Source organism: Aphelocoma coerulescens, chromosome 4A (genome assembly GCF_041296385.1).
Source record: "Aphelocoma coerulescens isolate FSJ_1873_10779 chromosome 4A, UR_Acoe_1.0, whole genome shotgun sequence".
Classification (NCBI taxonomy): domain Eukaryota; kingdom Metazoa; phylum Chordata; class Aves; order Passeriformes; family Corvidae; genus Aphelocoma; species Aphelocoma coerulescens.
Genome location: NC_091018.1, coordinates 5,230,453 through 5,244,186, shown reverse-complemented (window position 1 = coordinate 5,244,186; position 13,734 = coordinate 5,230,453). Strand labels below are relative to the sequence as shown.

The 13,734-nt window shown below is 47.8% G+C and overlaps 1 protein-coding gene across 3 annotated transcripts; it reads right to left on the bottom strand.

The window, feature by feature from the left end:
• Positions 1–5,783: 5,783 nt before the first annotated feature.
• Positions 5,784–13,734, bottom strand: HMGN5 (high mobility group nucleosome binding domain 5). Of its 3 annotated transcripts, none has more exons than XM_069015077.1 (7): positions 13,689–13,734; positions 13,441–13,543; positions 12,227–12,256; positions 11,519–11,548; positions 11,006–11,056; positions 7,719–7,862; positions 5,784–6,485 (listed from the first exon to the last, which is right to left on the bottom strand). In XM_069015077.1, the coding sequence occupies exons 2-7, from the start codon at positions 13,453–13,455 to the stop codon at positions 6,438–6,440; spliced, it is 318 nt and encodes a 105-aa protein (XP_068871178.1). In that variant the 5' UTR covers positions 13,456–13,543; positions 13,689–13,734; the 3' UTR covers positions 5,784–6,437. The 3 variants fall into 3 exon arrangements, with proteins under 3 accessions (XP_068871178.1, XP_068871179.1, XP_068871176.1); XM_069015078.1 differs by having other exon boundaries at positions 13,441–13,484; positions 13,689–13,718; XM_069015075.1 differs by lacking the exons at positions 13,441–13,543; positions 13,689–13,734 and having other exon boundaries at positions 12,227–12,313.

Sequence of the window (13,734 nt, the reverse complement as noted above, 5' to 3'; positions counted from 1 at the left end):
GGGCTCAGACCAAAGTGGGGGTACAAACCTGTGTCCCCTCACCCCCCAGTTCCGTCCAGAGCCAGGGACAACTCCAGGTCCTCTCCCACCACCATGGGTTGCTGGTCCTGCACTGATGACATGTCTTTGTGTCCCACAGCCCCACCAGATCATCTTCCAAGAATTTGTGTAATCACTTCCTAAGCCATTATGATTCCTGGGCTGAATTTGGGCAATGAGTTACATGGTTTAATTACTCATTGTGTGAAATATGTTCGTTTTGCATCTGCCACTCAGTAATTTCATTTGGGGCCTCTTTGTTTGCTTTGTGTCCCCACACAAGAGCCACCGACCCCTATTCACTGTCCCTGTGCTGCTGCACCAGGGAATACAAATCCCGCCTCCTTTCCCCCCTCCGTCTGTCAATTCTTTGCGAGACAAAAAGGGTAATTTATTTAATTGCTGCTGATATAATGTCCTAAAAGTCTCCTTTTCCCTCCAACAGTTAATTACACTTGTTAATTATTTTAATTATTCCCAGGGTAATGCTGTAGGTATAGAGGAGCATAGGAGTAAACACGGAGCAGGGAAGTCGGGGTTTACTCCAAGATCTCTGTTGATAACCAGGCTGTAACCACATGGGTGGTGAAACCAAAGCAGGGAACGTTTGGCCTGGATTTGGAACTTTCTGTTGGCAGCATGGAAGGATTTATAGGAGGGGAAGGCAGATCCTGCAGGATTTCCCTCGGATGAGGCCTGGAGAGGCAACTCTGGCCCTTCTCTCCTGGCAGAGATGGCACAAAATGGAACCACGAGTTGGGGAAGCACTTCTGGTCAGCACCTCCATGATGGTGGATTTACATGAAGGAAGAAACCAAACCAAGCAAACTTCCATCCCGCTGGAAAGCTGAGGCTCAGCCTGAGGCTTAAGGACAGCGTACCTCCAACTCCAGCTGTGTTCCGAGGGGAGCGGTGGCCCCGGATCCGTGAACAGCAAAGCTCATTTGTGGTCCCGCAGAGCAGCCTCTGCCAGCGCCCCCGGAGCCAGGGTGAAACCTGAGAGCTGCCGCAATCCAAACCTTCTCCACAGCTCCTTTTATCTTCCTGGGGGGAAAACAAACAGCGCAGAAGCCGGAGCTTTGTGGCTGGGATGTCGCACATCTGGTTTGAGCTCCAAGAAATGCACTTCCACCCCCTCCCCAAATTGTTCATGTTAAACAAACAAAATCCTGGTGATTTTGTGAGATTTTGGCGCTGGATAACTTCGGAGCAGCTTTGACTGAGAATTCCAGGCTTGTGCTACACTTCATCTCCAGTGGAAGCAGCGCGCCTCGCTCGCCGGGAGGGAGGCACTTCCAAAGGGGAACAGCCGTGCCCTGGAACCCCCTTACCGGGAATGCTGCCGAGGCTGGGAGCAGGGAGTGGTCTTGACCACTCTGTGTTTAGGTTTCAATCCAGCATTTTTCCCTGTGTTATTTATGCTTCCTCCCCTCCTCCCTTTTTAAGAAAGTCTGGAATTGTTTAAGATGTGTCCAATTGTATTAAGTTGCCTTTTGAGAGCTTTATGGTGTCAATTGGATTCCCACTCTTAGGAACAGAGCTTTCCAATTTGCCATTATTCCCTTTTCTGTCACATCAGCACCAACTTCCCTTCAGTGCTTTCAGGTGTTACTTCAGCCTGAAGTTCACACTAATCCCTGGACATCACTTGCACATTCCCATTTGACACAGTTCCAGTGATTCCCTAGTTGGCGCTGCAGGAGGAAGGGAGTGTCATTCCTCTGGGATCTTCTCCCATGGGCCCCTCCCTGTCTTTTCCAGCAGAGGTGGATAAATCAGGGCAGATCATGGAATCACAGAGTGGTTTGGGTTGGAAGGGACCTTACAGACATCTCATTCTATCCCCTGCCGTGGGCAGGGACAGCTTCCACTATCCCAGGTTGCTCCAAGCCCCATCCAGCCTGGCCTTGGACACTTCCAGGGATCCAGGGGCAGCCACAACTTCTCTGGGAAAAGATAAGAGGTGTGGATGAAGGGGGTGGGAGCAGCTCTGATCCTCTCCCCATCCCCTCCTTGACTCACTCTAGCCCAATCCCAATCACACCCCTTCCAAAGCAGGGGACAATGGCCACACGAGTCATCAGTGACATCTGTCCCCGTGTTCATGCTCACTTGTGACCAGCTCCAGCTCCTCCAGGCACTGGGACAGTCTCTGGAAGCTACGTTGACATTGCTCTTTCCAAGGACAGAGGCTCCTCGAAAGCTGCCCAGCGCCGGGCCCGGGGTGTTCCCGGCTCCTGGAGCCCATCCAGGGCATCAGGTTTCAGAGCGGGGGCTCCCGGCAGCTGCACGGGAAAGGAGCAGCACCACTGGGACAGTCAGAAGGAGGAGCCGTCATTTCCATTCCAGGGATTCAATTTTCTGTCTCCCTCATCAGATTAACACCAGTGTAACTCCATTAACTGCCAGGGAGCAGCTCTTGATCTGAAAATCAGACCTGTTGGAGTGTCACAGAATCCCAGACGGGTTTGGGTTGGAAGAGACCTCAAATATCCTCTGGTTCTGCCCCCTGCCACGGGCAGGGACACCTGCCCAGGTTGCTCCAAGCCCCATCCAGCCCAGCCTTGGGCACTTTCAGGGATGGGGCAGCCACGGCTTCTTTGGGCAACCTGTGCCAGGGCCTCGCCACCCTCACAGGGAAGAATTCCTTCTCAGTATCCAACCTAAATCTACCCTCCCTCATCTTAAAGCCATTCCCTGTGCCCTATCCCTCCATCGCTTGTCCAAAGTCCCTCTCCAGCTCTCCTAGAGCCCCTTCAGGCACTGGAAGGGGCTCTAAGTTCTCCCCAGGGTTTTTCTTCCCCAGGTGAACACCCCCAGCTCTCCCAGCCTGGCTCCAGAGCTGAGGGCTTTTCTGGCTTTTGTGCACAGTCACTTCACTCAAAGGAGCAAAGCTGGATGTGGGATGAACCTGCAAAACCCTTCCTTTTATGTGCTTGGAGGGGTTGTTTTATTTTATTTTCCCCCATTCCTCCTTTTTTTACATCCCAAGGACCTCACTGTGATTTCTATTCTGTGCTTGCTGAGGCAGCTGTGCCTTTTCCCTCCTGATCCTCCTGTGCTGCTCCAGCATGTTGCTGATGGTGGAGACCAGGATGAAGTCTGGAGGTGCCTCCTCTGATTTCCCCCTCCCTTCCCGGACAGTGACCAGTGTTTTCTAAGTGGTTTTCAGTGGGTTTATTGTTCTGAGCAGACAAAAGCAAATGCTTGCCCAGTTCTGTTGAAGATCCCATGAGGACACTGCGTGAGGACGCTGTGCTGCTCTGGGAGCCTGCACCAAAAGCTGTATCATGGAATTACAGGAACATTTGGGTTGGAAAAGCCCTCCAAGTCCATCAAGTCCAACTGTTCCCCCAGCACTGGCAAGGCCACCACCGGCCATGTCCCCAGGTGCCACATCCACAGTTAAATACCCCCAGGGATGTGACTGCAGCCTTTGCCAGGGCCAACCCTTTTTTCCCTAATATCCAACCTAAACCTCTTCTGGTGCAACTTGAGGCTGTCTCCTCTCATCCTGACAAGCGAAGTGGACACCTCACCATGGCAGGGTATTGCCAACATCGCTCAAATCTCTTCCTATGACACCACCTCAGAACCATGAATCTCTTCACCGTTGCATCTTCAAGGTCCCCAGTTGTTACGATGAATAATGATAATCAGCAATTCTGTGGATCTTTCCTAATCAGCATCAGACCCAGTAACACCCAGAGCCCAGGGAACAGCCAGCTAAGGACCTCAGGGAAAGCAGTTTCTCCACAAGTTCCAAATAAACCTGAAAGTAGGTTGACTCAACAGTTTGAAACCTCTCCTTTTCAGACAAAATAAGCCAAGCTTGGGAGCTCCATGGAGCTGGCCTTGGATTCAGTGTCTAGACATCAGGACAGCTGTGACGAGGGTTTGGCATAAACCAGACAATCCATTCAGTTGTGCAACTCTCTCAATACCCCATGGCTCCGAAAAGTTATGAATTTGAGCAAAATGTTCTTGGGCAATTTTCTGTACTTATTTGAAAGAGGAATTTGATTAGAACAATAGTTATAGAATTAAGAACAACTCCCACCCTGGCACTTAAAAAAGAAATAACCAAAACCAAACACTCAGTTGTATGTTCTGTGTAACAACCTCTGGACTCAGATGGAGAGACACGACTTGGGACCAGAGTGACCTCATTCCAAACTGTGTTTGTACCTTGGCATATGGACAGATACTGTGCCGAGGAAATATCACCTATATTCAGGATCTGCTGCTTAAATAACAGTGCTTGAGATACTCAGTGACTGGAGGCTGGAGCCAAAGAGAGATGGTCCCATGGCACCAGGGCTGGGAGAAGGGGCTTCACCTTTCTGCAGGACTGGATTCCTGTTTGAAGCCCTTTTAGAGAAACCTCTGAGGTCGGAAATACACAAATCTAAAACATTTCCAATCTGCATTTTCTCCCTGGAGCAGTACAGGCGCATTGGGATTTCTCACAGACTGCTGGCTAAACTCATAGAATCATGGAATCCTGGAATGATTTGGGTGGGAAAGGAACTTAGAGATCATCTGATCCCCACTGCCGGCCACAGGCAGGGACACCTTCCACTAGCCCAGGCTGCTCCAAGCCCTGTCCAACCCTGGCCTCGGACACTTCCAGGGATGGAGCAGCCACAGCTTCTCTGGGCACCCTGTGCTGGGGCCTCCCCACCCTCACAGGGAAGCATTTTTTTCCAATATCTCATCTAACCCTGCCCTCCGTTTAAAACCATTTCCCCTTGTCCTGTCACGATGTGCCTGTATAAAAAGGTCCCTCTCCCTCCTTTTTATAGGCCCCTTCAGGCACTGGAAGGGACTCCAAGGTCTCCCACAGCCTTCTCTTTTCCAGGTTGACCACCCCCAGCTCTCCCAGCCTGTCTTTGTAGAGAGGATATTCAGAGAAACATTTTCAGATGTGAGTCAGGCTGACATCTGAACTGTTGTTGGATCATGTTCCAACTGGGATGTTCAGTCTCCCTGGTTTTACCCACATCTCAGCACACTTCTACCAGGCACAGGGAATCTGGTTACTGCTGCATCAGTTTGCACTGGAGGAGAGACCAGAGCATGCCCCAAAATCTCTGCTGGATTAAGGGGATACACTGCCAAGGAAAAGGCCCCTCAGAACTCCCTCACCTTCACTGCTGAGGAAACGGGAGCCCAGCTAACCCTGAGCACTTGTACAGAACAGGTGGGGCAGCAGGAATAAAAACCCCCAGTGCCTCAGGCCAGGAAAATGAAATCCACGTTTAAACATCCTCTAGGGACCCTGGGGGACTGATCCTGAACCCCACTGAATGCAAGACACTCTCACGGAGATGCTGTTTGGGGTTTAGACACAAAGTAAAATATTCAAGCTCTTGGAATTTCCCATTGCTGGGCTGTGGAACAATTTAATGGGAGAGAGGTTTCTGCATTTCAGACATTTTTCTTTTTATTAAACATATCCTGTAGTTGGTTCATGGATGCGAAGAGACTTTCTATGAAATCAGGTTTGAGCAGGAGTTGATAAAGTTGCACAAAAAAGCTGTAACAGAACTGGGACTTAACCCCAGCTGGTATGTCCCAGAATAAGGAGGCCTGGATTAATGGGAACTCACTCAACTGAGGCAGAGAGGGGCTTGAGCCCCAGCCAAAAGCCCAAAGCTCTCCAGCCCCGCGGGCTCTCCCTGTCCCACTGCAGCTCTCCTGGAACTTGGGAGCTTTCCAGCAGCACAAGCAACAAACCACAATCAGCTTTTGAGGAGTCTTTTTTATTAAGATAAATCCAGCAAAATTCCTAACAGTGGGTACATACAACCAACCTGCCCTTTTTGAAAAGAAATGTTTGTATTTCATTTAAAAACAGGATTACACTTTTATTTATTTATTTTTCTTTTTTTTTTTCCAAAACTGACAAAATAAAATTACATTTGGGAAACAACAGATTTCCAGCTCTTAGGTTTTTTCATGAAAATAGCTCACCTTCTTTATAAAAGCAACCCACAGAACCACTGGAATGTTTCACACGGTTATTTGTTTTGAGACCTCCCCACTTTAAGAAACCATACAACACATACAAGGGAAAAATTAAAATCTGAAGTCTGTAAGCATGACTTACACAAAAAGGGACACACTGACAGAAGTCAAAAGCTACCACCACTTATTCTTTCCATGTACCATACAAACTATTACAATCACAAAATTTAAAAACAATGACTTTTTTTTTGTTGTTTTGTTTGTTAGGGATTTAATTCCCAAGTAACCGAGATGAAGATGTTCCATAATTAAATTCATGCTAAAAAAACCTGCATTTATAAAATAGTTGATAAAAATATTCCTCTCTGTTAACAATACAGCATGGAGGTACGGATACCAAATGATGGAGATATAGGGCAGGGTTAACATTACTCGGACTTGGCTTCCTTATCATCAGATGCTTCAGCAGCTGGTGCCTAGAAAAGGGGTTGGGAAGAATAGAAATATTATTGGTATACTGGATAATATAATTGGATTCCAATCTAACCAGCATCAAAAAGAGACCAGTTTGTTAACACAGACATGGACAAGGCTTTGTGTGGATAGACAGGAATGCACAGAAAATATTGACACAGCAACGGGCTGATAATTCTTTAAAATGAAAACACAGGAATATTAATTAGTGAGGTAATTTTGGGATAAGTGTCTGCAGAGAGGCAGAGGTTTGGAATATATTTTAGACTAGGATAAATGATATGTTAGGGGAAGTTCAAGCCCTCATCACAGGGGAAGTGGAAGAATTACACATCAACCACGATCCTGCTCCGTCCAAACTTTGGGGAATCAGTTCTCACCTCTCTCTATGAAAATGTGCTTTTACTTCTCAAGTCAACACATCAAACCTGCAAAGCTCCCTCAAAGCCCCTCTGAAGCACATTAGCCATATAGTGCTTCAACTAAGCAGCTCCTGATCTTGTTTTAGAAATGAAAGAATAAAGGACCCGTGGCTGGATGGTGACACTCAACCCACGAAGAGACGCCACTGGCAGCAACAGAACACAACGGGCAAAGAGAGCCCTGAGAAAACACTGCTTCACTATCAGCAAGGAATCTGCTGGGACAATCCATCAGCAGCTGATGGAGCTTGCAGCTGGACCTAGCAAAAGGCAAGGTAAGGAGCTGCCACAGCAAGAACCTGTGAGAAGAGGCTGCAGGTAAGAGACAGGACCGAGTTTACTTTGCAAATCTCTTGTTGAATTGTTCTGAGGCAAAGAATTGTCTTAAAGAATTGTGTAGAACTCAAAACCAGATTTCTGGCCCAGCACCAACCCGTGCTGAGCAGCAGAGGAACCCAGCAGTCCAGAGGGGAGGTGCAAAGTCAGCTCAGGGCTGGAGGGTGATGATTTCCCTGGGCTCCATTGTTCCCCAAATCTTGGGCATTGCTGTGAGCCAGCCCTGAGAGAAGCCCTGGGCCAGCAGACAGCACCTGTGGAAGGGCTCCAGCACAGAGCAGGAAGGAGTTGGAAGGAGAAGGCCATTTCTGCAGGCTCTCCCTGGGAGCTGCCCTGGGCAGGTACCACAGCTGCTCTGTCCTCCCAGTGTGGCAGTGACCCCCCCCACCCTCTGCAGCCCAGCAGAGCTCCTGCAGCTTCCAGGATGTACTTCCAGCACATCTGGCTCTGCTCCCAGCTCTAGTGGAGCTGAAGTACCTCATTAGTTTTGGTATCTCCGTTTTCAGAGTGGTTTTCTTCTTTAGCATCCTCTTGTTTAGTTTCCTCTTTGCCTTTGGCTCCTTTCTTCCCTTTTGTTGCTGCCTTTTTGTCCTCCTTTTTATCATTTGCTGCTTTTTCTTTCTGTTAAGAAAACAGACAGTGACGTATTTAATCCCAATTTCCACCTTGTACATCAGCATGTTCTCAACTCCAAAACTGTCTGCACAACCTTCTTCCAGCCCCCAAACTTCCTATTGACAAAGATGAGATCAAAGTTTCACAGAAGTGTTTTCCTTCTGTCTGTCCTGAATGTGCTACAGGCAAGTGCAGAATATAAAAGCAGCCACAGCTGGGGTTAAAAGAATTCTTATTTCAAATAGGCATTCAATTAAATTAGCTAAAAAATGTTGAACTGGCCTGTATTTCTGCCCTGCTGCTGAAAGGCAGCCACACAACAAAACCAACATGTGCAAAAACCAGAATACTTCAGATGTGCTGTAAATGCCTATTTAGAAAACTGCAACAAAGCTGTAGGCAAAGGACTTTCCCCTTTCCCTGCCAGAAATATTCCTTGTGATAATAAACCACTTCCGTGCCAGAAAAACTGGGGGCTCAACAGCATCACTTTGATAACCACCAGAGCGGTGCATTTATTATTTAAGTGCAGTTTCTTATATGAGGATCAGGCTAAATCGAAACAAAACCCAAAACTTGATGCTTCTGTAGTAATAATCTTCCATAGGCAAGGTCAGATCCTGACCCAAATACCCGACCCTCATTAGTTTCACTTCCAAGGATGTGCCTCTTGCTGCCAATAAGTAAGAGCACTGGCTCAGCCCCTTGCTTGATTAACCTACTTCCTACAGAGGAACCAGAAACCCAGCAAGATCTACTCACAGCTGAGTGAGGATAAACAGAAAATTACTGGATATACATTTATCTACTCAGATTTGTCTCAGTGACTACAAATTATCAAAAGGTTACCAAAGTTTTCTTTCTGACTTCAATCCCTCAGTTATTAATGCACAAAATTAATTCACCTTAAAAACAAGCTGCTAAAGGCAAACTCAAGAGTGTTAAGGAGTAGAGTCACCTGATTCTTCAATGATTAAAAATTCACCAAAATTGACAGCAAATCCTCCAATAACGCAGAAAATATAAGATGGGGTCAGTACACTCAATGAGTGAGGGCTTCCTTACTCTCTAACCTCTCATTCCTCAGTCTGAGGGGTTTCATCCCACCCACAAAACTCTCCTACTGTGTGGTGTCAGGAGTCCCTGTCTTGGGAACACCCAGGATCCTGGTGCTGTTCAGCAGTGAGATTTAGAATTACAATTGTACTGTGGCACTGCTTATCTGTTCCCATATCCCACTAAATAAAAATGCAACAAAGTATTAACAGAGCTAAAACCCATTCTCTCTGCTGGGAAAGCCCCTCTTCAGAAATCCAGGGAAACTGACTTCCATGGCTGGACTGCCTGGAGAGAAAGGGTCCCATAGGACACAACAGGACCTCAGCTACAGCATTGTGTTCATTTTCCTCAGTAATTTTGCTCCAGACATAGCAACAACAGTACAATAATAAGGTCCTGTATTTTAGAAGTGACAAAACTCCTTTCCCAGCTCCATGTTTTTCAATACAGCAAAGTTTAACAGGTGAAATCTATTCTGACACACAGGAAACCATTCCAAGATCCTGAAGCTTGACAAGTAAAGCACTTGGGGCAGACATGAATTAAAAATGCCTCAACAATTCTTACTCCATCACCCTTTGCACAGGTGTTGATGCAGTTTGAGGAGCTCTGGAGAGCCAAAAACACAGCTCAAGTGTCCTGGCTTCAAACAGCACCTCAGGAGCAGGAGGACAAATGCTTTCCAAGTCTGGCTGGGGGCAATTCCCAAGGCACAGCTCCCAGGGGATCCCTGCATGATCCCAAAGGGAGACCATACCACCCCATTGTGTGGTGGGGGCCCAAACTAAGCTTTGCCTGTCCCTTACAGCCCTTAACTCTTGCATCCCTGTTCCTACAACTTTTCACAATAAGTTAACACAGCTTTAGTGTTTAAACCCCAAGATGTTTCCATGAAAATAAAAAAGCAAACTTGGAAAAAACCCGAATACAACAATGTGGGTCATGCACTGCTGCCCTGTGGGCCACCAGCAGTGGGCTCTGCTCTGCCTGGGGCACCAGCCACTAGTGGGAAGTGCAATCCAGAGTGCCCAGTCCTCCATCCAACCAGAACGTGGTCTAGAATTCCAGCTGCACAGCCAAGATGGAATGGGAAAACCTTGCTCTGCACAGCACTGAGATTGCAGAGCTGAGCCCAAATGACACATGGGTTCTCCTCTTTTCCATGGCATCTCTGCTGCTCCACACAGAGGATGTGGAGGGAAACAGTCCCCTCACCTGGAAGTCTGCTGTGCCATAGGCAAGTGCAAATTCCTTTTCAATGGAAAAGGAAAAAGCTCCTGGTTCCCAGCCCGTCATCCCCCTCTGCAACCAAAGTGTCTCTCCCTGCTGTGCTTTGCCCACCTCGCCATCCCAAACCACAAGGAAAATGTGCAATGGGAACAGGTTAAAAACAACCACTGGAGTTTTGTTGCTGGGGTGTTTTGGTTTTTTCTTTTTTTTTAGCTGCAAAATCCTAAATATTTACAGAAAAATCTAAAAAAATAGCACTGCAAACTGATGGCTGGGAAGGTGATAAGAAGGGGATGGAAAGAAATCCCTCATGGATTGCAGAACTGCCCCCTTTGAAATTCCAAACTGTTGCCCCAAACTAAAAAAGAGCTTTAAATAGTTTCTTTTTGAACTATACTGTGAGACGTGCCAATGTTTTTGACATTTCCAAAAACATCCAGCCAAAGGGGTCTCTAGAAGTCTGAGTGATTAAAATGTGATAAACTGATAACTAACTGCAGAGAGGGCCTCAGAATGGAAATACAGTAAGAGTAACTAAAAGCATGATTTTCAATGCTTCCTCTGAGTCTCTGATCTCTATTCCAAGCATCATTTTCCCAACAATGCATTATATGAAACTTCAGAATGGCCTTGTAAAGCAGCAGCAAAGCCCCACCACAAGGGATTACAAATCTGCTCATCTTATCACATTCCTACAGTAGAAACTGGATAAAATGATGCCTTTCCCATTCTTTTTGCTCACATAATTCCATCTTAAAGCTTTCAGGATGATTATGAAAAAGCAAAGTGGTTAATTGGGGGGTTTTTATACCTGTAAACACCTTGAGAAGGAAAATATAACTTCAGTTCAAGACCCTTACCTTAGGTGCTGCCTTTTTGGGCTTTGGCTCTGGTTTGGGTGGAGCAGGTTTCTGCAAAAAACACAAAAAACAAGTCAGGCAAATACCAGAAATAAATATTTATACTTTTATGAGCAATACGTCTGTAACTTTTGAGAATTATTTACCTAACAGTTGGCCCTGCAAAAAATCAATGGGCAAATTACGAGGCTAAGGAGAGAGTGGGTGATTTAGAGAGCCACGAGCATTTGTATGGAGAAGTCCTACAGGGAACAAATCCATCCTGAAATCAATATTCCTTAACTCTGGATACTTGTGCCCAGATGGAATGTGCACTAACAGAGATGTCGTATCTCACGTGAGAAGCCTGCGATATGGGGATGCTCAAGGAACAGAAACATGGAATGGGAATTTTAAACCATGCGTTGCTCTAAGCATGCATTTCCCAATTCTGGGGAAAAAAACCCAATAGTTTATCTTTAACTGTCCCCATCCCAAGTGATATAATATTAAAGGATAAATAGAGATACTCACAGCAGATAGTCTGGCTGACCTTCTCTTTGGCTGCATAAGGAAAGATAAGTCAGTAAAATTCAGAGAGCACATAAAGCACAGCCTTCTCAGAACTGCCACCCAAAATAACACGGCATTGTGAAGCCCCATAGAAATCCTAGGATATATGAAATTATGGGCATTATGGTGAGGGCCTTGATGACTCCTCATCCCTGGAAATGTCCAAGGCCAGGCTGGATGGGGCTTGGAGCAACCTGGGCTAGTGGAAGGTGTCCCTGCCCATGGCAGGGGGTGGACTGGATGAGCTTTAGGATCCTTCCAACCCAAACCATGCTGTGATTCTATGATCCCTGTAGGTCCAACTCAGGGTATTCTGTGACTTCCTAGAAGTGCAGCTTTGCTCAGCAGTTCTCTGCTGCCACCACTTTACTCAGCTGATGCGGTAAGGGATGAAGTTTCTTTACTTGCAGGAGTTGTGAGGCTAAAAGGGACACGTTCCCACTGGAACCGATGGTCCCTGACCTCAGCCCAGGAGAGCTGCTGGACCCCCAGCACCACCTCAGGGGGGTCACCTGTCACCTCAGGGGACAGTGATGGCCCCAACCACCCCAAAAACAGACACAGAGCCACCCCAAGGGGCTAAACACCCCTCATAAGCTGCGTGGGCTTCCTAATTTCTGCAGAACCCCACAGGAATTCTTAGGAGTGGGGACCACAAACAACTCCTACCTCCTCCTTTGCCTCGCCTTCAGCTGGAGCCTGCAAGGAAAGCGAGACATTGAAGTGAGAAGGCAAGACCATCCCGTGTGACACCACCTGAGTCCTGAGGAGACCCGGGGGGGGTCCTCACAGGGCCCCCCCCCCCCCCCCCAACACCACCCGCAGCAATGGCGGCCTCCCCCCCCAGCCCCGCCGCTCCACGGACTACAACTCCCACAATGCCACGCGGCCGCCCCGTCCACGTCATCACGTCGAGTTCGAAAAGTTCCCGCCAATTTCCCCTCACACAACAAGGTCGCCGCGGGCCCCGCAAGGACAATGAGGGACAACCGGGAACGCAGCGATCGCGCCCGCCCGAGGGGTTTCGAGTCGGTTCAGGCGCCCCACGGCCCCGGGCCGTGGGGCGCCTGAACCGACTCGAAACCCCTCGGGCGGGCGCCTCGGTGAGTGAGGGGCGACCGCGTCCCCGCCCCGCCCCCCCCAGCCGCGCTGTGAGGAGAGTGGGGGGGGGCGCCTCATATTCCCGCTGCCCCAAAGTTCCTGATTAGGGTGATAAATCCCTTTTCCCCGCTTTCCTTGAAGGCCAGTTTCAAATTCTGCGCCGCCTAATGGCCCCAAATTACCATTGCACAACCATCTGGTATGACAAGAAGTGGGAGGCAAAAAAAAAAAAAAAAAAAAAAAAAAAAAAAAAAAAAAAAAAAAAAAAAAGGAGAACAAAGGCAAACGCAGGAGAAAGAGGCGACGTTTAAAGGCGAATCCAGCCGGGAATGGCGCGATGGGGATTAAAACGCTGGCGGAGGTGGGTGGGGGGGCCCGGGGGGGTCGTGGCGCGGGTTTTGCGGGGGTTTTGCTGCCCCGCGTTCTCCACAGGGGCAGCACAGCACTATGGCTGTTTGTAATCCAGCATGGAGACACTGCTGCTCCAGCCTTCTCCTCCTTCCCAAACAAAACAGCCCAAAAGTGAACTCGCCGCGCTGCCCTGCCCGCCCCGAGCCCTCTCCCTCCGCTCCCCGCTCCGCTCTAGGACATACACCAAAAATTAAAAATGCAAAAAAAAAAAACCCAACCAAAAAACCCAAAAAACTCCACACATACACGCGCGCGCGCGCTAAAATTTTTTTTTTTTACAGCTAAATTTCCGCGATTGCCGCTTTAATCTCTCCCCCTTCGCTCCCCATCTGCCTTCCCTCGTTTTTTAATTATTTTTTTTTCGTACTTACCTTTCTTTTGGGCATAGTTGCACCTTAATAGTTGATTGCAAAACCTAATAGAGATAAGATATCGAAAAATAAATGGAAGCGGCGAAAAACTGTTCCGACCGTCCTGCAAAAAAAAGAAAAAAAATAGACAGGAAAAAAAAACAAAAATAAAAAGGAAGATGTTTAAGGGACCAAGAGTTAATTGCGGCAGAAACTGAACAAAAAAAAAAATCCCCCCCTCTTTATTGCAAACAGTAAAATACACCAACACGCAACCAAACTGCATGAATGGGGAGCGCGAGATGGGCCCGGCCG